Source organism: Pelophylax lessonae (genome assembly GCF_965119305.1).
Source record: "Pelophylax lessonae genome assembly, chromosome: 1".
Classification (NCBI taxonomy): domain Eukaryota; kingdom Metazoa; phylum Chordata; class Amphibia; order Anura; family Ranidae; genus Pelophylax; species Pelophylax lessonae.
In genome coordinates this window covers 349,883,558-349,909,785 of record NC_138768.1, presented here as the reverse complement: position 1 = coordinate 349,909,785, position 26,228 = coordinate 349,883,558, and the positions used below count along the sequence as shown (strand labels likewise).

Genomic DNA, 26,228 nt, shown 5'->3' with positions numbered 1-26,228 from the left:
GATCAAGGTATGACATGATCATGCGCTTCCTCCATTTCAGTGACAATTCACAGTGCCCTCCCCGAGATCATCCCAACCACGACAAATTATATAAATTGCGCCCCCTAATAAATTATTTTTTACAAAAATTTGCTGTAGTGTATGTCCCAGACAAAAACATATGTGTGGATGAAACCCTTATTCATTATACTGGCCGTGTGCACTTCAAGCAATATATCCCAAATAAGAGAGCCAGGTATGGGGTGAAAATGAACAAATTATGCGAGAGAGCCACTGGGTATGTCTATGCCTTTCGTGTCTATGAAGGCAAAGACTCCCAGCTCCAGCCCCCCGAATGCCCAACATACATCGGAACCAGTGGGAAAATTTTCTAGGACCTGGCATACCCCCTGTTCAAAAAAGGATACCATCTTTATGTGGATAATTATTCCACCAGTCTTCCCCTTTTTCGTCACCTATACCTGGAAAAAACCCTGGCCTGTGGTACAGCAGAAAAAAATAGGGATTCCCACAACCTTTGGTCCAAAAAAATCTTCAACCGGGGGAAACCGCATTTATGAGGAATGAGGAAGTGTTGGCCATGAAGTGGAGGGACAAGAAAGATGTCTACATCTTGTCCACCATCCACAATGACACCGTGGTGGAGATTCCCCGAAGATGTGGCCCCATTACAAAGCCTGAATGCGTCCACAAATACAATTTGTTCATGGGGGGGGGGGGTGGATTTAAATGACCAGATGCTGCAGCCCTATTTATCAACCAGAAGGTACCGTTACTGGTACAAAAAAGTTGCATTTTACCTTTTTCATATGGCCATGTACAATTCCTTTGTCTGCCATCAAAAAATACCCGGAAACCCACACCTCCACTACCTCAAGTACATTGAAGAAATCATCACTGCCCTAATATACCAACAAGGACCGGCCCCAGCAAGCATTCGCTCGGATAGTGTGAGTAGACTTCACGAGCTACATTTTCCCTATAACATTCCCCCCACAGAATCAGGAAGAAGGCGCCAAAAGAGATGTCGTGTGTGCAGCAGAAATGGAATTAGAAGAGACACTAGTTATTGTCCCGATTGTCCCTCCCAACCTGGCCTATGCATTGGAGATTGCTTCAAAATCTACCATACAGCCATAAGATTTTAGATCCCCCTTAATTTTAAGACTGCCATTTCCCATTTTGAAATACCCGTCAGATCACCATGCTACCATGTTTCTACGTTACCAGACCCTGGCCTGTTTACCGACGATGCATTTGCCTGCCGTTTTAAAAACCAAGTTTCTGAAATCCATGTGTACCGACCTCAGCCTGTTTACCGACGATGCCTTTGCCTGCCGTTTTAAACCAAGTTTCTGACTTCCAAGTGTACCGACCCGGCCTGCTAATCAACCACGCTTTTTGCCTGCCACTTGGACTGATCTTTTGCCCTTCTACTTCAGTAGACAGGGGTCTCACATATATGTGAGGGGCTTCAGAAGAGAGTTAGGAGTATAGAAAAACCGTTTTTGGTTTTCTGTGTTCCTATAACAGGGTCTGGAGTCCGGAGGCTTCAAAGCGATTTGGGTGGGAGAAGCCTCTACCCCTGTCCCCATTCTTTCCTGACCGAGGCCTAAGCGTGATGGTCCTTCCTGCTGCCTGAATCAATATTTTGGCTGTGTTGAACATATCGCTGCATATAATGACCCAGGACTTTATAGACCACATCACTGCCTGCTACCTGGACCAATGCTTGGCTGTGCTGACACTATCCCCGCTTGCTGCCTGTAATGACTATGGACAGTATCCCTGCTTGCTGCCTGTAATGACTATGCACAGTACTCCTGCCTGCTGCCTGTAATGACTATGGACAGTATTTCTGCCTGCTGCCTGTCCGATTGCTTTTGCTGTCATGGACCACATCCCTGCCTTCTACCTGGATGCTCTCCTCTGTGGACCACTACTAAAACCACAGGTAATCTTTTGTTTACCCTTTGCTCAGCAGAATATATTTTGGGGTGTAATTGGTATGTACATGCTATGTGTTAGAAATATGAAGGGCCATCAAAAATTTAATAGGTTGTCAGGAAATTAGATGTAAAATGCATGCTCCTAGAACGTCTGAAGGTGTCTACTTGGATGTTGGGTCTCGGTTTATGGCCAGGCGGTGTAAAAGTCCCACACATATGGTATCGCCATACTCAGGAAGAGTGGCAGAATGTATTTTGGGGTGTCATTTTTGCTATGTACATGCTATGTGTTAGAAATATCCTATAAATTGACAAGTTTGTGTAAAAAAAAAAAATTGATTTTTGTAAAATCTTACCGTAAAATCCTTTTCTCTTAAGCTCATTGACAGACGTAGTCCTCCTTGATTAATATCAACTCGGGTTATACTGCCCTCTAGAGGAGTAGGACTAGACAGGAAAGAAAACGTTCTGGCCACACCCTAGGGGCAGTCCCAGAGGGTATATCCTCTCACTTCCTGCTACAGCAAATCAGTTTTTTTTCTGTCTAGTTAGGAGTAAGGACCTAGATTCCTTGCTAGGATCTTCGGTCCTGGCAGGATTTTTTTTTAGAAATAATTTTTTAAACAGCTTTTTTTCTCCATTGTTCCTGTGAGATCTTCAAGCAAGCACACTGAAACTGGGCGACGGGCTGGATGTTGAGATCCAGTGGTCACCCCAGTTCAGCCTACGAGCCCGTGCAGGCCGGTGGAGAGGGGTTCTGTCAGGAGTTGGCGCCCGCCTGGTTCCGGTATGGTGAGTAGAATGTTCCCCCCTCTCCCCCTGTCGGGTTTGTTGGGGACGCGGGCCCCTCTTTTGGATGGTCGGACACTCAGTTTCTGGGTCTCCCCTCTATCCTATAACAGGTCACAGATCCCCCAATTTGAGTGTGATTTTGTGAATAGAAACCAGGAGGCTTGGTTTGGGAGCTGACTATCTAAAGTCACTATATGACTGTAAGGGTGACTGAAGTCAGTGGCAGACTACTAAAAGGCTTTACCTTTTCAAATATAGAGGTATCCTACCTGTCATAGTGTGTACACAGGCCGATGCCTATGCCTGAGTTACTGCAGCCAAAAGCCGGTCACTTCCACAGGCCGAGGACACCTCCCACAGGCCGAGGACACCTCCCGCAGGCCGAGGCACTCCCGCAGGCCGCACAGGCCTAATGCACACCTCCCGCAGGCCGCTGCTAGCTTGCAAGCCGCCGCTATCCTACACAGGCCGCCGTCATTGTCCTGCAGATCGAATGAGGCCGCCATATTGGCGTAGCCTCGTGTCTCCAGCATGGGGGTGGCCATGTTTGAGGTGACCAAACACCTCGTGGAGTAATTGGGAGGCGCCGGAAGGCGTGTAAAGGGGCGGAGCCGCCTCCTTGGCCCGGGAAGGAGCTCCCTGGACGTTGGGTCTCTGTATGTGGCCAGGCTGTGTAAAAGTCTCACACATGTGGTATTGCCATACTCAGGAGGAGTGGCAGAAAGTATTTTGGGGTTTCATTTTTGCTGTGTACATGCTAGGTGTTAGAAATAATTTATAAATTGACAACTTTGTGGGAAAAAAAAACAATTTTTTTTCTTCATTTTCCCAAGAATTGTGGGAAAAAATTAAAACTTCAAAAAACTCACTATGCCTCTTACTAAATACCTTGGACTGTCTACTTTCCAAAAAGGGGTCATTTGGGGGGTATTTGTACTGTTCTGACATTTTAGGGCCTCAAGAAAGGATATAGGCCGTTAGTACATCAGGTGTGATCAATTTTCAGGAATTGGTACCATAGCTTCTAGACTCAATAACTTTCACACAGACTAAATAATATACACTAATATGGGTTATTTTTACTAGAGATAAGTGGCAGTATACATTTTGGCCAAAATGTATGAAGAAAAATAAATTTTTTGCAAAATGTTTTAATAGAAACTAAAAAAAAAGTGTTTTTTTTTCAAAATTTTTGCTCTTTTTTTGCTTATATCACAAAAAATAAAAAACCCAGTTGTGATCAAATACCACCAAAAGAAAGCTCTATTTGTGTGAAAAAAATGATAAAAATTTTGTTTGGTTACAGTGTAGCATGACTGAGCAATTGTCATTCAAAATGTGAGAGCGCTGAAAGCTGAAAATTGGTCTGGGCGGGAAGGTGTTTAACTGCCCTGTATTAAAGTGGTTAAACTGATAAAAAAAAAAAAAAATGATTTTTAAAATTTTTTTTATTGGGAATGTTTTATAGCAGTAAAGTAAAAAAATATATTTTTTCAAAATTGTCGCTATTTTTGTTTATAGCGCAAAATCTAAAAACCGCAGAGCTGATCAAATACCACCAAAATAAAGCTCCATTTGTGGGAAAAAAAGGACATCAATTGTATTTGGGTACAGCGTCGCACGACCACGCAATTGTTAGATAAAATAAGGCAGAGCCGAATAGCAAAAAAATGGCCTGGTTATTAAGAGGGTAAAACCTTCCAGGGCTAAAGTTGTTAACTGAACTGACTTGAGCTATAAACAAACCATAATAAAATAAAACACTTCTTATTAGATTACATCATGCTTATATTTGAAATAAAAAAACACATATGTACTACGCAAATCACTTTTATTAAAACCCAAGTTTTGTGTTCAATATGGAAGCTGTTTATGGTAATAACAAGATAACAGGTCGTGACATGTAAGGAACACTGATTCTGAGGTTCTACCTGAACACAGCTTGTAAAATTTAGCAAATCCTTGCATGCACCTAGGCAGCATCTGTTGAAAGAATAGCACATGCTTGGAATTTAGAGTAGAGAGTTTTCACAAAGCTGAGCACTGCTGTGATAACAGCCATGCAATCTGTGTATTTGAATTAAAAGAGGAGATTGCACTTGAAAACATAGAAAAACTATTCGCTTGAGAAAGCCAAGACATACTAAAACTAACTGATGAAGTATTTTTTTTCCCCCTTTCTTTACTTTGGTTAAGAGAAGAAAAACAAACAATCGTGCCATTTTCAAATTAGTGAACTTACCATCTTGCACTACTTCTTCATCTGATGCACCCTTACACTTTGCATATTCTAGGTAATAGGACAAGCCATTGCAGCCCCTGGTACGAACTCCTACTTTTAAGCCAACCTGTTATAAAAAGAGGAACATGAGTTACAAACCAGTTTTTACAGACTGCACGTTACAATAGAGTCAGATTTCCTATTATAGACTGACAAATGATTTACAGTATTTTTCATTTAAAATGTGTGTATTTTTTTATTCTTACATACTTCTACACACACACCATTTTTTTTTTTTTTTTTTACATTACACTGTCAAAACGATGGCTTTTCGTGAACAGTCACTATATCATATAGCTGACATGGTGATCACATGATCAAGAACTACACTTCGAGAGACCAGGAATGTGCGCTGCTCATTTGAAAATAGCTGTATATTAAGGGAACAATGATCCACCTACTGTAGATATCAAAGGATTAAAGAGAAGCTTTCACCAAACCACTCAACATTCTTCCTGTGAAAGTGCTTGAGAGTGAAACACGTTAGCAGATCGAGGAGCAGGCTATATGATGGCAAGTGCATTCCTTTTCTTTGTTGGACGGTTAGGATTGTGGAGTGGGTAGCAAACAGATTGGAGCCAGCACCTATCAATCGATGGAGCAGAAGGTTAACTACCTTAAGCAAAGCAATATATTTTATCTGCAGCATCTTGGGTATGATGGCAGCAGCCCGAGCAGACTCAGAAACATCATTTTAGTGACAACCTATAGTATTTCCCTTTGCATCTCCCCTGTCAACTACTTAAAGATTATGTAGGGAGGGGAAGGGGAGGAGAAGAAGATCTACTGGGCCAGCACTGAGGGCAAATTTGACACTCCCAAAAGAGAGGGCTACGATTTGCAAGGAGGAAAGGAGCTATGCTTGGAACTGGCTTTTCCTAGGAGTAATCAAACTTGCAAGTTAATTCATGTTACTTTATGAAAAGCAAAACAATGCCAAGTAAGCATTTAAAAACTAGTTTATGCCCTTGGCTGCAATTTTATTTTTTTTTTTAAGTTAGTGACAAGGTCCCTTCAAAACTCAATACCAGCACAAGTTTTGAAAAGTGTATTTGAGGGTTAGAGGGTAAAGCAGGTTTTTATTGCAGTCTTTGTTACTACTGGAGAGACTGTCCTTCAATTTGGGTCTTGGTGACAGTAACAGGAAATAAAATGTATTATCCTCCATTGGAGACAGCGAGCAACAAAAGTACTAAAAACACTTCTGTAAAAACATACAGCTTTTATATCAAAAACTAGAGATCTCAGAACATAACTTTTCAATACTGGGTCTCAGTTTCTGGAGCTGATCATATGGAAAGGAGCTGATCCTAAATGAGAAGCCCAGAATAATTTGGGCTGCGGAAATCACACTTTGTTTGGGACCGCCTCCACCACTGACAGCTTGTAATTTTTAAATTCCTCATTCAAAAGGCCTTTTCTCACAGAAAGAGTTATGGTTCTTCTGAAAGGTCACTTTGGTTACATCGGTTTAGGAGCAAATAGTGCAAAGTAGAGTTCTTTTTAACTGCAGCTCCAATTCCAAAAAGGTTGGGACACTGTGTACAGTTCACATAAATACAAAATGCAATGATTTGCAAAGGTCATAAAGCCGTATTTTATTCACAATAGAAAAATGTTAAAACGTTGGGAAAAAAAAACTATATTAAGAAAAATCTAAAGTAATTGACCCAGTAATTGATGGCAAGTTGTCTCAAAAAACTGGATATATCTTTCAGCATGTTCACCACCAAAACTACTCCCACTAACTATTTTTAGTTTTTTGGTAATGCCATTTTTTCCCCCCTCTACTCAGTATAATATATATATATATATATATATATATATATATATATATATATATATATATATATATATATATATATATATATATATATATATATATATATATATATATATATATATATATATATATATATATATATATATATATATATATATATATATATATATATATATATACACACACACATATACACACACACATACATACATATACACACACACACACACTTTAGAAAGAAAAACACAATAATGAAGAGATTGTACAAAATATAAGCTCAGCCACAGTAAAGAAATACATATTATAAAGAATAAGGATAGGGCTACAATAGCAATTAAATATCAACTTTGACATAAATGCTTGTTCGTAGTAGTCTTGGTTCTATTGTACCATAATGAAAGTGTTGCCAATGAGATGACCATCAACAAGTAATACTGCTAGCAGTATAAGCCCCGGGTCACACTTATGCGAGTGCGGGGTTCGCATGTAATGTCGGAGCGCACTGCTCCTTCATTACATGCGATCGGCTGTGCGGTGCGAGTTTAGCCATACACTTTGTATGGCTAAATTCGCACCGCACCCAACACGCACAGGGACCCTTTTTGGCAGCCGCATCAGGATCGGATCGCACAGCGGTTCACACTTGTGCGATCCGATCCTGTGCGAACTGCAAGATCGCACTGCGATATGCGATCAAACTGGGGTTGTCGTTAAGATTACATTGACACCCCCAGCGTATCGCATATGGCAGTGTGAACTGCCGGGGGTGCGTGTGCGATGCGGGAACAGGCTGCGGATTCGCAGCCTTCCCGCATCGCATAAGTGTGAACCGGACCTAAAGAAGTAATCACCCCTACTGCCCTAGGCTATTTTGCATACAGTGGGTACGGAAAGTATTCAGACCCCCTTAAATTTTTCACTCTTTGTTATATTGCAGCCATTTGCTAAAATCATTTAGGTTCATCATTCTTCCTCATGAATGTACACATAGCACCCCATACTGACAGAAAAACACAGAATTGTTGACATTGTTGCAGATTTATTAAAAAAGAAAAACTGAAATATCACATGGTCCTAAGTATTCAGACCCTTTGCTCAGTATTTAGTAGAAGCCCCCTTTTGATCTAATACAGCCAGGAGTCTTTTTGGGAAAGATGCAACAAGTCTTTCACACCTGGATTTAAGGATCCTCTGCCATTCCTCCTTGCAGATCCTCTGGTTGGATGGTAAACGTTGGTGGACAGCCATTTTTAGGTCTCTCCAGAGATGCTCAATTGGGTTTAAGTCAGGGCTCTGGCTGGGCCATTCAAGAACAGTCACGGAGTTGTTGTGAAGCCACTCCTTCGTTATTTTAGCTGTGTGCTTAGGGTCATTGTCTTGTTGGAAGGTAAACCTTCGGCCCAGTCTGAGGTCCAGAGCACTCTGGAGAAGGTTTTTGTCCAGGATATCCCTGTACTTGGCCGCATTCATCTTTCCCTCGATTGCAACCAGTCGTCCTGTCCCTGCAGCTGAAAAACACCCCCACAGCATGATGCTGCCACCACCATGCTTCACTGTTGGGACTGTATTGGACAGGTGATGAGCAGTGCCTGGTTTTCTCCACACATACCGCTTAGAATTAAGGCCAAAAAGTTCTATTTTGGTCTCATCAGACCAGAGAATCTTATTTCTCACCATCTTGGAGTCCTTCAGGTGTTTTTTAGCAAACTCCATGCGGGCTTTCATGTGTCTTACATGAGGAGAGGCTTCCGTCGGGCCACTCTGCCATAAAGCCCCGACTGGTGGAGGGCTGCAGTGATGGTTGACTTTCTACAACTTTCTCCCATCTCCTGACTGCATCTCTGGAGCTCAGCCACAGTGATCTTTGGGTTCTTCTTTACCTCTCTCACCAAGGCTCTTCTCCCCCGATAGCTCAGTTTGGCCGGACGGCCAGCTCTAGGAAGGGTTCTGGTCGTCCCAAACGTCTTCCATTTGAGGATTATGGAGGCCACTGTGCTCTTAGGAACCTTAAGTGCAGCAGAAATCTTTTTGTAACCTTGGCCAGATCTGTGCCTTGCCACAATTCTGTCTCTGAGCCCTTCAGGCAGTTCCTTTGACCTCATGATTCTCATTTGCTCTGACATGCATTGTGATCTGGAAGGTCTTACATAGATAGGTGTGTGGCTTTCCTAATCAAGTCCAATCAGTATAATCAAACACAGCTGGACTCAAATGAAGGTGTAGAACCATCTCAAGGATGATCAGAAGAAATGGAAAGCACCTGAGATAAATATATGAGTGTCACAGCAAAGGGTCTGAATACTTAGGACCATGTGATATTATAGTTTTTCTTTTTTAATAAAATCTGCAACAATGTCAACAATTCTGTGTTTTTCTGTCAGTATGGGGTGCTATGTGTACATTCATGAGGAAGAAGAAGGAACTTAAATGATTTTAGCAAATGGCTGCAATATAACAAAGAGTGAAAAATTTAAGGGGGTCTGAATACTTTCCGTACCCACTGTATGTTATTACGATCAATAAGCAAAATATTTACAGAATTTGAAACCTATAACAGCACCCCCTCCAACACGTTCAACTTATGTTGAAGTTAAAAAAGGCACATTTTAAGCTGGTCTGTCTCGATTCAGGGTTAGATAGGGTTCCAGCATAAAAATATATTTTTTAAATTGATTTTTTTGTCCCAAAAGAACATTGCGAACTGACAATATTCTGCACAGATGCCAGAACATTGATCCCAATTTCCCGTGGAGAAATCAAATGATAAAAATTCAGAGAATTAAGATTTTTGGTTTTACTCACATGCTCTGGTTTATCTGTTAGAAGCTGTTTTACTTTACTTACAGCGGATGGTGTCTAAAAAAGAAAAAGATAAAGTTCTATGGTTAAATGCATTTTTCCTATTACAAGTATGGATAATGTCTCAGGAATCTAGGCTGTTTGTAGTTATTTTTCCCCAGATTATTATTTAAATAATGTATTTAGTCATAGTATATAAAAAAAAAAAAAAACGGAATTTTTGTAAAATCTTACCGTAAAATTCCTTTCTCCGAGTCCTCCGACAGTTGCCGCCCACTCATACAGTCTTCACCAATGGGGTATTGACTCCCTCTCCTTAGGAGTAGCTAGGCAAAAGACTTGTTAAAACAAAAGCATTACCATAGACACACCCATGGGGGCTGTCCCACTGGTCCAATACCCCTCCTGCAATAGCCATCCCAACTCAGTTTGGTATCAAAGCAGTTAAGTGTATAAGAACCCCAAAAGAGGGGCGGGGGCGGCGATTGTCGGAGGAATTTTTACGGTAATATTTTACAAAAATTCAGTTTTCCCTTACGTCCTCCGACAGTCACTGCCCACTCATACAGTCTTCACCAATGGGGATGTCCCAAAGCAGTGTAGACATGAGGGGTGGGAAACGCAATCAGAAAAGGCAACGCAGTACCCATATCAGAGAAAGGAACCTTACAAGAGCAGCAAGGGAACCTTCTGGGTAACAAAAAAGGCTCAACAGGAGCAACAGCCCAGGAAAGCAAATAACCAAGGGGTAAACAACCCCAACAGCCAGGGACCCGCAATAAAATCTGGGTCCCCTACTGGACTGCCGCACAGAGAACTTTGCGGCCAAAGGAGGCATCAGCTGATGCCATAACATCAATTTTGTAGAAAGTGTGCACTGACTACCAAGTCGCAGCCTTGCACACCTGGGCCACCGAGTCCTGATGCCGGAAATCCCAGGACGCACTTACCGACCTAGTAGAGTGCGCCTTGACAGGAAAGGGTGGTACCCGTTCCCTCAATGAATAGGCTTGAACAATTGTCTGTCTGATCCATTTTGCAATGGTTGCCGCAGACGCAGCCATACCCTTCTGAGGTCCCTCAGGAAGGACAAAGAGGGAATCCGATTGCTGAAAGGATTCAGTCGACAGGTAAACCCTGATCGCCCTGACAACATCCAAAGAATGCAACGCAATCTCCTTAGGATGCTTAGGATTCACACAGAGCGAAGGTAAGACAATGTCCTCATTGAGGTGAAAATCCGAAACCACCTTTGGAAGAAAGGACGGGTTTGGTCGCAAGACCACCTTATCCCTATGAACCACCAGGTAAGTGGGAGCGGCAGGACAAGGCCGCCAATTCCGACACTCTGCGAGCAGAAGTGATCGCCACCAGAAAGGCAACCTTTTTAGACAGCAGAGGGAACAAGATTGTTTTCAAACGTTGTAACACGGACAGAACCAAGTTCAAGTCCCATGGAGGCAGAGGCTCCCTTCTAGGAGGGCCAAGAAACGCACACCTTGAATGAAGGTGCGAATCAAAGAATTAGACGCCACAGGGCTCTGAAAAAGAACAGCCAGTGCAGAAACCTGGCCCTTAACCTTAGCCAACGCAAGGTGCTGGTCCACACCAGATTGGAGGAAAGCCAACACTCTTGCCACCGAGTATGAACGAGGAGAGAAGCCCCTGGACTCACACCAGGCAAAATAAGCTTTCCAAGTTCGGTAATAAATCTTACCAGACGAGGCTTTTCTAGCCTTGAGTAAGGTAGGAATTACGTCTGAGGAGAGACCCCTGTCTCTCAGGACCTGGCTTTTAACAGCCATGCCGTTAAAGCCAGTGACTGTAAAGCAGGATGGAAGATCGGACCCTGAGACAGCAGATCTTCCCGCATTGGCAGCCGCCAAGGAGGCTCGACGGCCAGGTGAACGATGTCCGCATACCAGGACCGACGAGGCCAGTCCGGCGCCACCAGAATCACCAGTGTTTGTTCCGAGGCCAACCTGCGAAGGAACCTGGACAACTGAATTGGAGGAAAGGCATAGATCAGACGATACTGATGCCAAGGCACCACCAGCGCATCCGAGGCGTCTGCCAGAGGATCGCACGTTGTTGCCATGAACCTTTCCACCTTGTGGTTTAGCCGAGACGCGAACAGATCCACATCCAGGGATCCCCACTTCGCCCACAGCATCTGAAATACCTCCGGGTGCAGGGACCATTCCCCCTGGTCCAGGGTCTGGCGGCTCAGATATTCGGCCTGCCAATTGTCCACACCCGGAATGTGAGCTGCCGAGATCGCCGGGACATGAGTCTCGGCCCAAGACAAAATTCTGGTCACTTCAAGGGCCGCCCGGGCACTCCTGGTGCCCCCTTGGTGGTTGATGTACGCCACCGCAGTGGCATTGTCCGTCTGCACCCGCACAGGACAGCCCTGAAGACGATCCGACCAATGGAGCAGGCACAGCCTGATCGCTCTCAATTCCAAAATCTTAATAGGAAGAGAGGATTCCTCCTCTGACCAAGTGCCCTGGGCAGATAGGCTGGCATCCGTGGTAATCACCGTCCATAGTAACGGCCGGAAGGATTTTCCTTCTGACACAGCCGGGGACTGAAGCCACCACAAGAGATCAGTTCTGGTTTGGCGACTCAGACACTCTCACGTCCAAGGACTGAGGTAGTCTGTCCCACCTGGCCAGGATCTCCGCTTGGAGAGACTGCGTGTGAAACTGTGCAAATGGTATCACCTCAAAGGCCGTCACCAACCCCAGAGACCGCATACAGGTCCTGAGTGACGAGGATTTGTTGTCCCTGAGGGACCTGACCTCGGATTGCAGGGTTCGGAGTTTTCCCCCTGGTAAGAACACCTTTGCTTGAGCAGAGTCCAGAACCATTCCCAAATAAATATGGGAGACGAACCGAAGGAGACAAGGTCGACTTCGGAACGTTGATCGCCCAACCGAACTCCTGAAGCGTCTGGACCGTAGTGGACAGATCGCGCAGCAGGCTCTGACCGGCACTCGATCTTAACAGGAGATCGTCCAGATAACCCAAGACCGCAATGCCCTGCGCCCGCAGCAGTCCCAGAACAGACGCCAACACTTTGGTAAAGACCCTTGGAACCGAAGCGAGACCGAAAGGTAACGCCACAAACTGATAGTGTTCCTCCGCTATAGCGAATCGGAGGTACCTCTGATGACCCTTGAATATGGGGATGTGTAGATAACGCATCCTTCAGGTCGATAGAGGCCAGGAATTCTCCCGGGCTCAGAGAGGCCACCACCGAGCGGAGCGATTCCATGCGGAATATGCGAACGCGCACAAAGCGGTTCAGAGCTTTCACGTCCAGAATCGGACGCACTTTGCCCTCCTTTCTGGGCACAGTGAACAGATTCGAGTAAAACCCCCGAAACCTGTCCCGATGAGGCACCGGGACAATTACCCCCTGAGCGAGGAGATCCTGCACCGCTTGATGCAGGTCTTGCAACCGCCCTGGGGTCAAATGAAGATTTGAGGGAAAGAATCTGTCCGCCGGCCATGAAAGAAATTCGATCTTGTACCCTAATCGAACGATTTCCTAAACCCACCTGTCCTGAACTCGGAGCAGTCAAGGTTGGAGGAAACCGCGCAAACGTCCCCCCACCCCTGAAATGGGTGAGGGCGCCCCTTCAGGCAGAGGCTGACTGAGCCGCTGCACCAGCTTGGCCGGATTTCTGTTTTCCGGCCCAGGGCCTTTTCTGGCCACCCTGGCCCTTGAAGGGTTTCCCCTTGTACTGCGACTTGAAGGCACGAAAGGAACCCAGATTAGGTTTAAAGGCGGGACCCCGCTTGCCGCGGAAAAACTTACCCTTAGGATTCTGGGGCAGCAGAGTGCTCTTGCCCCCAGTGACTCCCTTAACCAATTCATCCAAGGATTCCCCAAAAAGACGAGACCCCGCATAGGGAAGGTCAGCCACCGCCTTCCTAGATTTCTGGTCAGCCGACCAGCTCTCCAACCATATCAGCCGATGGTTAAGCACTGCGACACTGGACAGGCGCGCAGCTAAAGGGGCCTCATCTAAGGCCACATCGCACAAATACATGACCCCTTGATAAATCTGGTCCACCATCTCCACAGTAGTGGGTGGGGCAGAATCAGCCACGAGTGTGCGTCTGAGCACCTTGGTCCAGTCCGCCACAGCCTAAGCCGCCATGACATAGGCGAAAATAGGCCTGAGCATGGAACCCGCCACCACATAGGTGTGGCGGGCAAGCGATTTCAGCCTCCTATCCGTAGGATCCCTAAATACCGGAGAATCTTCGGTAGGATTCAGCGTAGCCTTGTTCAATCTGGCTACCGTGTGATCCACTTGAGGAGCCACACACCAGCGTGCAACCGTAGTCGACGCAAAAGGATAGAGAAGTTGAAACCTCTTAGGCACTGTGAAGGTGTGTTTTAAATTGCGCCATTGTTCATTCACAGTGTGATGAAACTCAGCGGGGCAGGGAAAAACCTGCGCCGTCTTACGGGTCCTGTGTGTACCAAAAGATGACACAATGCCCGGAGGATTGGGCTTATCCTCTAAATGTAGTGTTTCTTTAATGGCAGAAGTCAGCGCATCCATAGCCGCGCGTTCCTCCGGCGTCCCAGGGGGGGGGAATCATCCACCCCTGTAACCTCCGCCTCCCCCTCAGATCCTTGCGGGTCCTGAGAAGAGCGAGACCCTGAAAGGGGCATGCTACCTACAGCAACCATGTCACATTCAGAATCAGAAGAAAAAGAAATCCTAGGCCTTTTTCTAGCAGCACGTTCAGACATCAGCACATCCATTTTGGACACCAAAGACGCCACAACAGCAGCCAAATTAGTCAGAGTAGAGGATTCAGAAGAACTTGAATCCCCTACCAAAGCTGGAGGGAATATGCTGTCCTGGGATTCCATTGCAAACAAAAAAGCGCCGCGGACCCCGCAGCACACCGCTACAATGTACTGTGGAACACAGACCCCCCACAGGGACAAACCGAGCCAGAAAGATTGCACAATGGAGGAAAAGAAAGGACAGCTCCTACGATCGCTCCTGAGGAAAAAGGAAGGAAGTGATGTCACCGCAGAGACTGAACAGAGGCTGCAGGCTAAGGAAACATGGATGCCTATGCAAAGCAAATGGGAGGCTTCGGCAAAATGGCCGCCGACGTGCTCAGAACAATCGTTGCCACACACAAGATGGCGTCGTAAGGCGCCAAAAGACACTACACACAATGCTATACAAGCACCCACAGTGAAGCCAGACATGCTGCCCACACCTAAAATGGCGGACCGGCGGTTTTTAACCCCGCATCGGTCGCCACACTAGTCCGTACCTCCAAGCACCTTAGTGACACAGGAGAGGGATCCCCCAAACCCCACACAGCGCAGGCTGTAAGAAAAAAAACCCATGCAGGGACCAGGGAGCCCAAAAAAACGCACAGACATAGGGGACACCACAGACACAGAGGACTGCCGACCCCAGACAGAGGCCCCACACAGAGTGTACTTACCTGTACCCGATGGCATGGGGTGCCTCATAATAAACGGAGCAAAAACCGCCCACCCTCAGATGGCAGGGGAGTGCCGCCAGCCAAAAACGCAGGACACCAGGAGTGCACGGAAGAACCGTGCATGTGTCCGGTGAGGTAGCCACCTCACAAGGCTGCATCCCTGGACAGGGATGGGTCGTTTGTGAGGCCAGAGCAAACACATAGCCTATTAAACGCTCGATGGCGGGCTAGGATTCCATCTGATCCTCTGTCCTGGCTAACCAGGACGACCAGTCCGATTCCCAGCTCCGCAAACTCCATCTTCATCTGAAGATCCGACTAACTAAAAGCTGACAAAATAAACAGCTAGCAATGCAAAGAAAAAAAAAAAAAAAAAAAAGACATTTTCAGAAAATAAAAATATAAAATAGAAGAAGGCTGAGACTGTAGCCCCAGCACAGGGAAGCCTGACTACTCCTGAAATAGGCAGAAGACAAACTGAGTTGGGATGGGTATTGCAGGAGGGTTATTGGACCAGTGGGACAGCCCCCATGGGTGTGTCTATGGTAATGCTTTTGTTTTAACAAGTCTTTTGCCTAGCTACTCCTAAGGAGAGGAAGTCAATACCCCATTGGTGAAGACTGTATGAGACTGTCGGAGGACGCAAGAGAAATAGGAATTTAAACTTACCTGTAAATTCCCTATCTTGGAGTATGGTACAGAACTCTTATTTTATAGACCATGGGGGGTTCTATGCTGCTGCCTTCAGGTGACTGGACACTGACAGAACATTATTGCAAGGGCAGCCCCTAACAACATAACTTAGAATTTCCAATAGGCTTACAAGAAACACAAGGGTGTAAATAAAAGGAGGGGGGGGGGGGGTCGAACTTCTGAAGACGGGTACCTGAAAAAAACAGGTACCTTCTCCGCCTTCCCCAAAAAGGTGCCAAATGTGGCAGCGAAGGGGGGAGCAAGCAAGCAGAGCTTCCCCTTTTGGGTGTAGCTCCGCTTTAAATACTCTAACAGTTTGAAGCACATCATGGCTGAAACTTGTCATCAGCCTAGGTCTGAATGTCTACCCGTAGGACCTGGAAAATGAAATGTGTGAACAGAGGACCAGGTGGCAGCCTTGTAAATCCAGGATACAGATGCTTGATGTTCAAAAGCCTAGGAGACCCCATCAGCTCTGGTGAAACTGGCTTTAATGGACACGAGGAACTTTTGACTGGCTTCAGGTGATGCAGAGATTAAACAAATCCTCCTACATACGTTGTACCCAATTATCTATAGTCTTCTCGTCATCCGTTGTGCTGAATATTAAAGCTCGTCTGAGCTGTCAGGTCAGAAAAAAAAAAAAAAGGGGTCAGTTGCACTCTGCAGAGCTCAGTGTAGGAGAGCTTTGAGAGTTAATTGGAGGGAAGGGACAATCCCCCTCCCCCCTCACACAGAACAGAGCTGAGGCTGTCAATCTGCTGGAGGTCCCTCCCCATCAAAATGTTTTTCTTGTTAGGAAAACTCGCCATAAGTGCTTCATGTGGATAGCAAAGGAACGTGGCAGCAGACAGAAATAACAATAAGTACACCTAATTGAGATAAGCACACACTATAGAATGGTAGGTTATTTAAGGGTGTAGACCAGAGATATGCAAACTGTGGCCCTCCAGCTGTTGTAAAACTGATAAAGTCCCATAATGCCTGCTTCTGGGCGTCATGATTGTGGCTGTCAGTGTCTTGCTATGCCTCATGGGACATGTAGTTCTGCAACAGCTGGAGGGCCATAGTTTGCAAATTCCTGGTGTAGACCATGGAAAGGGGTGATCTGATCCACCTGGCAGTGATGGAGCAAGAGGCAGGGTGTCTTTTACAACAGCCCACAGATCGAACAAAGGAAATCAGTCTTGCAAATAGAGGCTATAGCGTACGAGTAGATCCTGACCACATCCAGGCAATGTGGGGCCATTTTATCGTAATGTTTTGGGGCAGGACAAAGGGAAGAGGAAAAAGTGTACAAGTTTTAGAAAAAGGAAGTTTATGGTCATAAAACCTTGACCAAAACAAGAAAATGTTCTTTACGAGAGCACCCCTAACTCAAAATAGGAGTCTCTGAAGAACAGGAGTTCCAGGTTGAGATCCCAAGGTGACAGAGGAGATCAATTTAGAGAAATGAGAGGAGCAACTCCTTGTAGAAAAATCATGTTAATGGATGGCAAGTGAAAGGCTTTCTGGAAGAGGATGGATAAAGGCAGAAACCTGTCCCTAGAGAGTCCACAGGTCCGGACACTGGCCAAGATCAGACTGTAGAAAAGCCAAATTTAGGAGTGATACGCATATTCCTTAGAGTTAAAGTGGTTGTAAAAGGCTTTTTTTTTTTTACTTTTTTTTTTTTTGGTGCAGCTCCCTCTGCCACCGCCACCCTCCTGAAAACGTAACTGAGCCAGATCTTGATCCAGCGCTGCTCTCTCTGCCTGCTGCTGTCAATCAATTATAGTGACAGAGGGCAGGGCCATACACTGTACAGCTCAGGAGCAAGCCTGCGTGAGTAACCCCCACTAGCAAGCAGCTTGCTGGGAGGGGTTTACTTGAAGGCAGGAGGAGCCAGAAGCACTGGTGGGGGGGACCCCAGAAAAGGAGGATCGGGACACTCTTTGCAAAACCATTCCACAGAGGAGGCAAGTATGACATGTTTGTAATAATATTATTATTAATAATAAATACAAAAAAATTCTTTAGTATCACTTTAAGCATTCTGGCCCTCCTATCATGCAAATAAGAACATCCTTGTGCAATGGTAAATCTTGCAGAAGTTAGATTTTCATGCTCTCAGAGCAAAGTAGGAATGACCGAACTAGAAGTACCCCAGCCTTCAGCTTTACGGCTAAACATTAGTGCACAGATAGTAACCAATCTATAAACCTATAAACCCCAATCCAAGCAACTGGAAAAACAAACTTAATAAAAAATATTGTATTTTAGTAAGAACCATACATTCCACATATAATAATATTGCCTCCAAAATTATTGTGCGCTGAAAGTTGTTTGCAGAAGGTTTTTTTTTTTTATCCTTAATGCAGAGAATGTATTAAGGTTTACAACCACTGTCACTTGGGTGCGATTTGGCACATACACCATTGTAGAATAGGAGCACAATTTGCTTATGAAAAAAAAAAAAAAATGTAAACATACTACACTATAAATATGTGTCCTATTTAGTAAAAAGCTTTCTTTGAGGAAGAATAGGTAGTGAGGAGTACAAGAGAAGGGGCCATTATAAATCAGGCTTCATTTAGACCCATATACATATTGGGGGGGGGGGGGGGGGTCGCACCATCTGGATACAGACTAGAAGTTTCAAAGAAAATTGAAGATTAGGACTTTATATTATATTAATGCTTGTTTTTGTTTAAAACCCTATCCTTAGGTCTTTGGTTTCAACAGCCAAAGCCAGCGAGTGAGAAGCAGGATGGAACAAGGGGCCAATTACCAGTAAAACTGGTCTGTTTGGAAGAGGCAAAGGCTTGTCCATGAGGTGTCTGTATCACTTTCTTCTGGGCAATTTAGTGTGATGAGAATCACCAGGATACTCCTATACTGCAAAACAGTCGAGGGAGGATCTTCATGAGGAGGGGGGCACAAACCAGTTGGAACCGAGTCAAAGGAATACCCAGAGCACCTACGGTGAAAGTAAGGGGATCCCAGGTACTGCTTCGAATTTGTTCAGCTTGTTGTTGAACCTAGAGGTCCACATCTGCATCCAGAGACGTTTCAAAATCTGTCAAAAAGGTGGTAAAAACCAGAGACCAATCCCTGAGGTCTAGGTGTTGACAGCTTAGAAACCCACCTGCCAGCTGTCCACTCCCAGAATGTGTATGGCATGAAATGTTAGCTTCTGCTGATAGTCTAGTACTCTTAATTTCTAGAATAACAGATTTGAGCAGAGGTTCAAGAAGTCCCCATCAACGGCTATCTCACCAAGGCAGGGCTTGACAAATTTGCTTTGAATCTAGGTGCCAGCTATAAAAGTTAGGAGACAGTTTTTTTTGTTTGCAGGAAGCTTTTACATTATGAGGAAAATGGGGTGGGTACCTGTTCTCATGTTTAGTTGAAATGTTCTCAAAAAATAAAAAGATCAAGTTTAATTTTTTTTACTGAATAAACTGTACTCTTATTTCAAGCATAATACTTTTTTATACATTGCATTTCACCTTCCCAATGACAAAATGACTTTCAATTTATAAAAACTACCCCCACGCTGTTTTTGTCTGAAAATTTACATTTTATTCCCCCATGGCTTCAACATTTATGGACATTTCACATCTCTGTGTTCACTGGCCAGGAAGCACAGAAGGCTGCAGAAAGGAACAAAAATAATTCCTGTGGTTTCAGGAGTGTAGCTGTCTGCAGGTGATGGCTGGGACTGGTGTTTTGGAAGAACATAGTCAGTTGGACATGTAGATGGGTGAGTTAAAGCTGCAGGCAGAGAAATGGTCATCAAACAGGCAAAAGAATCAGTCTAGGCTGCAGGCAGACATGTGGTGAATAAACAGGCTAAAGTCAGTACAGGCGGCAGGTAGAAGCAATACTGAACTGGTATGGCGGTGAACAGGAACATTGGCTGGCAGCACAGGTCTGGTGACACAGACTTGTGAAGTCAGGATCAGAAAAATTGTTGCTGGCTTACACTGGTCTAGTGCCATTGGGGACTAGTGTGGCAGCAATCAAACAATGCTGGCAACATTTATGGACACTACTGTTGGTTTACACTGGTGCTGTGATATGACAACTGGTGCATCGGTGATGAGGAACACTTTTGCTGGCATACACTGGGAATGGTGTGGCAGTGATCAGGAAAACCGTTGCTGGCGGCAATCAGGTAGGGCTGCAACTAACTTATTTTCATAATCGATTAGTTGGCCGATTATTGTTTCGATTAATCGACTAATCGGATAAAAACCTAAAAAAAAAAAAGTGTCTAATTTAGTTAATCTAGAATATCTATCTATATGCAGTGGTAAATATAACTATCCAGCTATATAGTTGGATATTTAATCCACTCTGAGACAGATCAATGTATTATTAGAGGTTTAAATGTGGTACATATCAGACTCAGAGATAATATTTTTAAAAGGCCTAAAACACGGTTTTGCAAATTTTCAGACTGGATTGGTATATAATATTCATGATAGACTCTTTATTAATAGGCAGGTAGTTTGATACAAGCTCCCTGCTCCTGCTGTCACTTATGCTGGCCATACACAAACTAATTTTTTTAGAACATTTTTAAAAACATTCATTTGAATTTTCTAACCATTAGTGGGGTCTATTCGGTGTTCGTTGTCAACCTCAGTGACAGGAAAATTTGAAGGAGCAGAATAGAAAACTTCTCGATCAAACGAATCTTCAAATAATGCATGTGGTTTTTGCTCAGAAGATATATTCATTTTAAAATTTATTGTTAAAAGCAAGTGGAATTTTCAAAAACACTCGTCCATTCAACGAATATACAACTAATTTTTGAACAAATATAGATGCAAATATTTTTGTCCAAAAATCCAATACATGTATGAGCAGCAGAAGACATTTAGTAGCAGCAGCTTGCTTTTTTTTCATCACCTGTCATGATGGGGTTAAAAAAAAATAGCCCTTTATAGTAAAACAGCAGATATCGCTACTGTAATATAATTATAATTTCTACTGTGAAACAGTGAAAGTATTATATCTTGTATCATGTGTATGCATATAAAATAAATATGCCCAGAAGTCGGATATGCCGGATATTTTAACTGGGAGTCAGACATGAAACTATATGAAGGGTGGAGGGGAAAATAACATTTTTATATTAAAGTAGTACTAACAGCTGAGACTTTTTTCATGGATATAATAATTTTAAATATAATACACAATACTAGTAAACTTTTACTTTAAATGTACGGTAATTGTAATGCCTTCTATCCCCTCTAGTCTATAAACTCCACCTTCTCTGGGGTCAGATGCTGATCTTCCCAGCACAGAGCCCTTAAAGTGATTGGAAACATTGGATTTTTTCTTTTTAACAACAATCTTGTCATACTTATCCTCTTTGTGTAATGATTTTGCACAGAGCAGCATTGATTCTCCTCTTCTGCCCCCCCCCCCCCCCCACGGCACTTCTGGCCCTTCCTGCCTTCAAAGTGCCCCTATAGGAAGCAGCAAGGTATAGTACTGTAGAAAGTGTCCCTATAGCAAGGTAAAAAAAAAAACCTCTGCCTTTAGAAACACTTGGTTCCTTCTCTTGCCCAGGTCTACATTCCCATGAGGCATTGCTCCTCACACATTCACAAGTTCTCTGCCATCTACATACATGTATGGATGGTGTACTGGGCTGTATGTGCATTGCACTGTGTTTTCTGATATGTAAACAAATAATGCATTCTGTATGCAGGACAACTAATTGGCTGACCGATTAATCGATTACGGAAATAGTTGACAACTATTTTCATAATCGATTAGTTGACGATTAATCGATTAGTTGTTTCAGCCCTACAATCAGGAGCACAGATTCTAGGTACACTGGTCTGGAGGACCTGTCACTGGTGTGGTGGTGGTGGGGGGGGGGGGGGGGGACAAACTATTGCAGTCCCCACATTAGTAGAATTACCGTATATACTCGAGTATAAGCCGAGGCACCCAATTTTACCACAGAAAACTGGAAAAACCTATTGACTCCAGTATAAGCCTAGGGTGGGAAATGCAGCAGCTACTGGTAAATTTAGAAAATAGAAATAGATAGCAGAGGCTGTGGCCATGGTGCAGGATATGCAGGGGCTGCAGCCATGATGCAGGATATGCAGGGGCTGCGGCCATGGTGCAGGGCTGAGGACATGGTGCAGGATATGCAGGGGCTGCGGCCATGGTGCAGGATATGCAGAGGCTGGGCAGGGGCCTTGCGTACCCATCCCCGAGGTGCCTTACATTTAAAAATGGCGCCGTCTGCCCAAGAATGGCCGAGTGCGTATATACTTTCCCGAATGGCGGCGGCACATGCGCAGTGTACATGTCGGGCCAGCCAACGCTGACTTTCGGTCAGCCCCAGGGAGAACAGGCAAGTGACTCCAGTATAAGCCGAGGGGGGCGTTTTCAGCATAAAAAAATGTGATGAAAAAGTTGGCTTATACTTGAGTATATACGGTAGTAAGCAGCAACATATTACATTTTAAAAGAAATAACTAAATACCCACCTTCCTGCTGAAGCATTAATCAATTGCTGCAGTTGTTCCACACAGGCCAAGCCTAAAAACTCAACAATCACATGCTTGCTAATTGCTCAGTTCTGTCAGTCACCACTTTTTGCTCTTCCCTTCCAGCTCTCACTGGAGCTCTGGGCTAGAAAGGGGGTGAGAGCAGCTCAGTGGCTTTGCTGAGAGACTGAGCCAGCTGCCAATCAGGTATCCGGGTGGATCCAGACATTGTTCAGATCCCTCCAGAGCCCTGAGTGACTTTGCGACAGCGTGTTTTAGCCTGTCAGCTGATTCGGGGTCACAAATCATTTGTACTCTACCTAAAACAGATCAAAAGGACAAACAGTCCTTACTCTGCTATTTTCTCAACCACAATGTGCTTAGAGCTGAACACTTGTGGATTTACTGATCACAGGGCAGAATGGGAAACAAACAATTCTTATATCACCTCCATTCTCTAACCTGAAGATGTCTGTCGGGTAGGTCACTCTGCAGCATTTTGTATCAGTTTATTTACATCCTATTACTGCCATGCTTCTTAGTGGTTTTTTTTTTTTTAATTAAAAAACGCTTATTTTAGGCTTGTAGATTACTTGAAACCCCCAAAAAGCTTTGTGAAAGCAGAGACCCTGTAGTAAACTTTGGCAGTTGCAATCTTTATGTCACACGATAGCTGCATTCCGTTTATCAAATCTACTCTCTGGGAAGGGGATCATGATTTTCTTTACACGGATTGCTTTTAACAGTAATGATGAGTTATAAGCAACTATTTCATGAACGGCATCAAATCATTCAGTGTGCACTATTGTGAAAGCTGTAATTGGCCAAAGCCATCACATGTCACAGATGCACCCTGATTGGCTCTGTCTGTACAATGTGATCACCGTGACCAATCACAGATCCCCACAATAAATGGCTATGATTGAAAGCCATTGTGTACAACTGGTATGTGATCACTGATCTGATCACAGCGATTACATAGTACTGGGACCAGCCGGGTACAGGGATTCACCAGACACAGCCGGTGACAGATCACGCACGTGCTGTGAGTGATGGGGGGAGGGGCATCAAATGTTATATGATAGCCACCTAGGAATGGAGAGCTCCCATTTGACTATAGGCTGGGTTGGAGGTAGGTAAAGTTTTGTTCTTATAGTAGAACTAAAAAAGGCACTTTTTTGCCATCCATGATCCTTTGGGGAAATTTACCTTTACTTCCTGTGTGAGAAGAAATCTTTCCAAATTGAGGAATTCCCTAGTTGTCCCCGGACTCACCAGGACTAGTGTCTCTATTGGGAGATTCCACCTCTATTACTGTCCCGAGGTCAACCCAAAACTTAGCATTTTCATTTACTTTCAATGATAATAGTAAACGTGACAATTAGAATGACTCTTCCTTAATAAGGGTACAGACAGCATTAAAACCTGACAGGCGTTCTACCCCCTCACTACCCCACCCCAAAAGAGAAATGTTTTGATAGTTATACTTTAAGTTTAGCTGTCCTTTAGGGCTGCCACGACGCGTCGACTACAAAAAATCGTCGACGTGCGTGAAAAGCGATGTCACACGCCCCCTGGCCGGCCGCCGCGCCGCTTGAAATTACCCCGCCGGGCTCCATCCACACCGATGCCGGAGACAAGACCGTCCACACCGATGCCGGAGACAAGAGGTGAGCGCTGACCGTCTCCAGCACCCCTGTACTCCGCCACAGCTTCTGCCGCAACGCCATCCTCCCCGATTACCCAGCTACTTAGAGATGTCACATGTGCGGCACTACATCGGCTTGTAATGGCCTGTACTAGGTGGGAGGGCTTACTGGGGGGGTCTGTACTGGGAGGGGGCTTACTAAGTGGTCTGTACAGTACAGACCACTTAGTAAGCCCCCCTCCCAGTACAGACCCCTCAGTAAGCCCTCCCACCTAGTACAGACCCGTTAGTAAGCCCCCCCTCCCAGTGCAGACCCCTCAGTACGCCCTCCCACCTAGTACAGTCTGTACTAGGTGGGAGGGCTTACTGAGGGGTCTGCACTGGGAGTTTGTACTAGGTTGGAGGGCTTACTGAGTGGTCTGTACTAGTGTACTGGGAGGGGGGCTTACTAAGTGGTCTGTACAGTACAGACCACTTTAGCAAGCCCCCCTTCCAGTACAGACCCCTCAGTAAGCCCTCCCACCTAGTACATACCACTTAGTAAGCCCCCCTCCCAGTACAGACCCCTCAGTAAGCCCTCCCACCTAGTACATACTGTACTAGGTGGGAGGGCTTACTGAGGGGTCTGCACTGGGAGGGGGGCTTACTAAGTGGTCTGTACTAGGTGGAAGGGCTTACTGAGGGGTCTGCACTGGGAGGGGGGGCTTACTAAGTGGTCTGTACTAGGTGGAAGGGCTTACTGAGGGGTCTGCACTGGGAGGGGGGGCTTACTAAGTGGTTTGTACTAGGTGGAAGGGCTTACTGAGGGGTCTGCACTAGGAGGGGGGGGGGCTTACTAAGGGGTTTGTACTAGGTTGGAGGGCTTACTGAGTGGTCTGTACTAGTGTACTGGGAGGGGGGCTTACTAAGTGGTCTGTACAGTACAGACCACTGAGTAAGCCCCCCTTCCAGTACAGACCCCTCAGTAAGCCCTCCCACCTAGTACATACTACTTAGTAAGCCCCCCTCCCAGTACAGACCCCTTAGAAGGCCCTCCCACCTAGTACATACTGTACTAGGTGGGAGGGCTTACTGAGGGGTCTGCACTGGGAGGGGGGGGGCTTACTAAGGGGTTTTTACTAGGTTGGAGGGCTTACTGAGTGGTCTGTACTAGTGTACTGGGAGGGGGGCTTACTAAGTGGTCTGTACTAGGTGGGAGGGCTTACTGTGGGGTCTGTACTGGGAGGGGGCTTACTGAGGGGTCTGTATTAATTACAGGATTAATTAGCTAATCAAAAAAACACTCAATTAAGCAAAAAAAATAATAAAAATAATCGTTCGATTAGTCGACAGACAAATTAATCATTAGTTGCAGCCCTACTGTCCTTTAGGGCTTGTTCAGCCATATGATAAAGGTTTCATTTTAACAGGTCATTCTTTACTTCCAGTGCGCTGCAGTGAGGGGGCAGTGTGATGTGATATTCAGTGAATCGTAGGGTTTACTTTTTTTTCCCCCCTTTAATCTCTTCTAAAGTGTCAGTGTTAACGCTTACACTATCATGAACACCAACATGGGGGAAATTGACAACTTTTACTGCCATGACCACCAAGGGGGAGTGGGTTTACTATTACTCCCATGACCACGTACGCAAGAGGTTGGATGGGCACGTTAGCGCTAAAGATAGTCAGTGGCGCTAAAGCTGGAGCTTCTCTCAAGAGGCGCCGCCCCTGCTCGCACATTTTTTATTTAGAACAGTAGAGCACAGTGACAGGCAGAACAGCCCTGGGCACTGTGAATTTCAGAGCTGCCTCCACACATTTCCATCTGCTCTTGCAATCAGTTGCAGGGCAGACAATGGCTGTTTGTTTCTCCCCCTCCAGCCCTCTCTATAAACGATCCACTACTATTGAGTCACACCTCCATTCCAAAAAAGGGACAATTGCTGCTGAACTGGGAGGTAATTAAAAATAAGGGGGGGGGGGGAAACCAGGAGACGAGTGAGACCAGGGGGTGGGGCTAGCAGGCACAGGAGCTTGAATGGTACAAAGGACGATCCTCTGTGCAAGGTAGGGCATGAATTAGATGCCTTTTTATGCCGGTGTGTACTTTTATTATACAGCCCACTGCATGTTCATGGGGACCCTCTTTAGGGTAAACACATGGGGAAAAACAGAGGACCAATAAGGAGAGATAGAATAAGGGAAAAAGAGAGATGGGGATGTGGGACAGAGCCCACTTTGCTCTATGCGTGGTCAGGTGTAAACAGACTTTGTGGCCTGTTTACGCCCAACTGCAATCTAATCC

General features: G+C 45.1%; 1 protein-coding gene across 1 annotated transcript in view; it reads right to left on the bottom strand.

Annotated features, from left to right (window-relative positions):
* The window catches only part of ISCA1 (iron-sulfur cluster assembly 1), a 57,748-nt gene that overhangs the window by 9,476 nt on the left and 22,044 nt on the right, over positions 1-26,228 (bottom strand). The window contains exons 2-3 of the mRNA XM_082243571.1: positions 9,608-9,661; positions 4,984-5,089 (exon numbers count right to left, since the gene is read on the bottom strand). Coding sequence (XP_082099697.1) covers positions 4,984-5,089; positions 9,608-9,661 — 160 coding nt within the window. The remainder of the gene's footprint in view (positions 1-4,983; positions 5,090-9,607; positions 9,662-26,228) is intronic.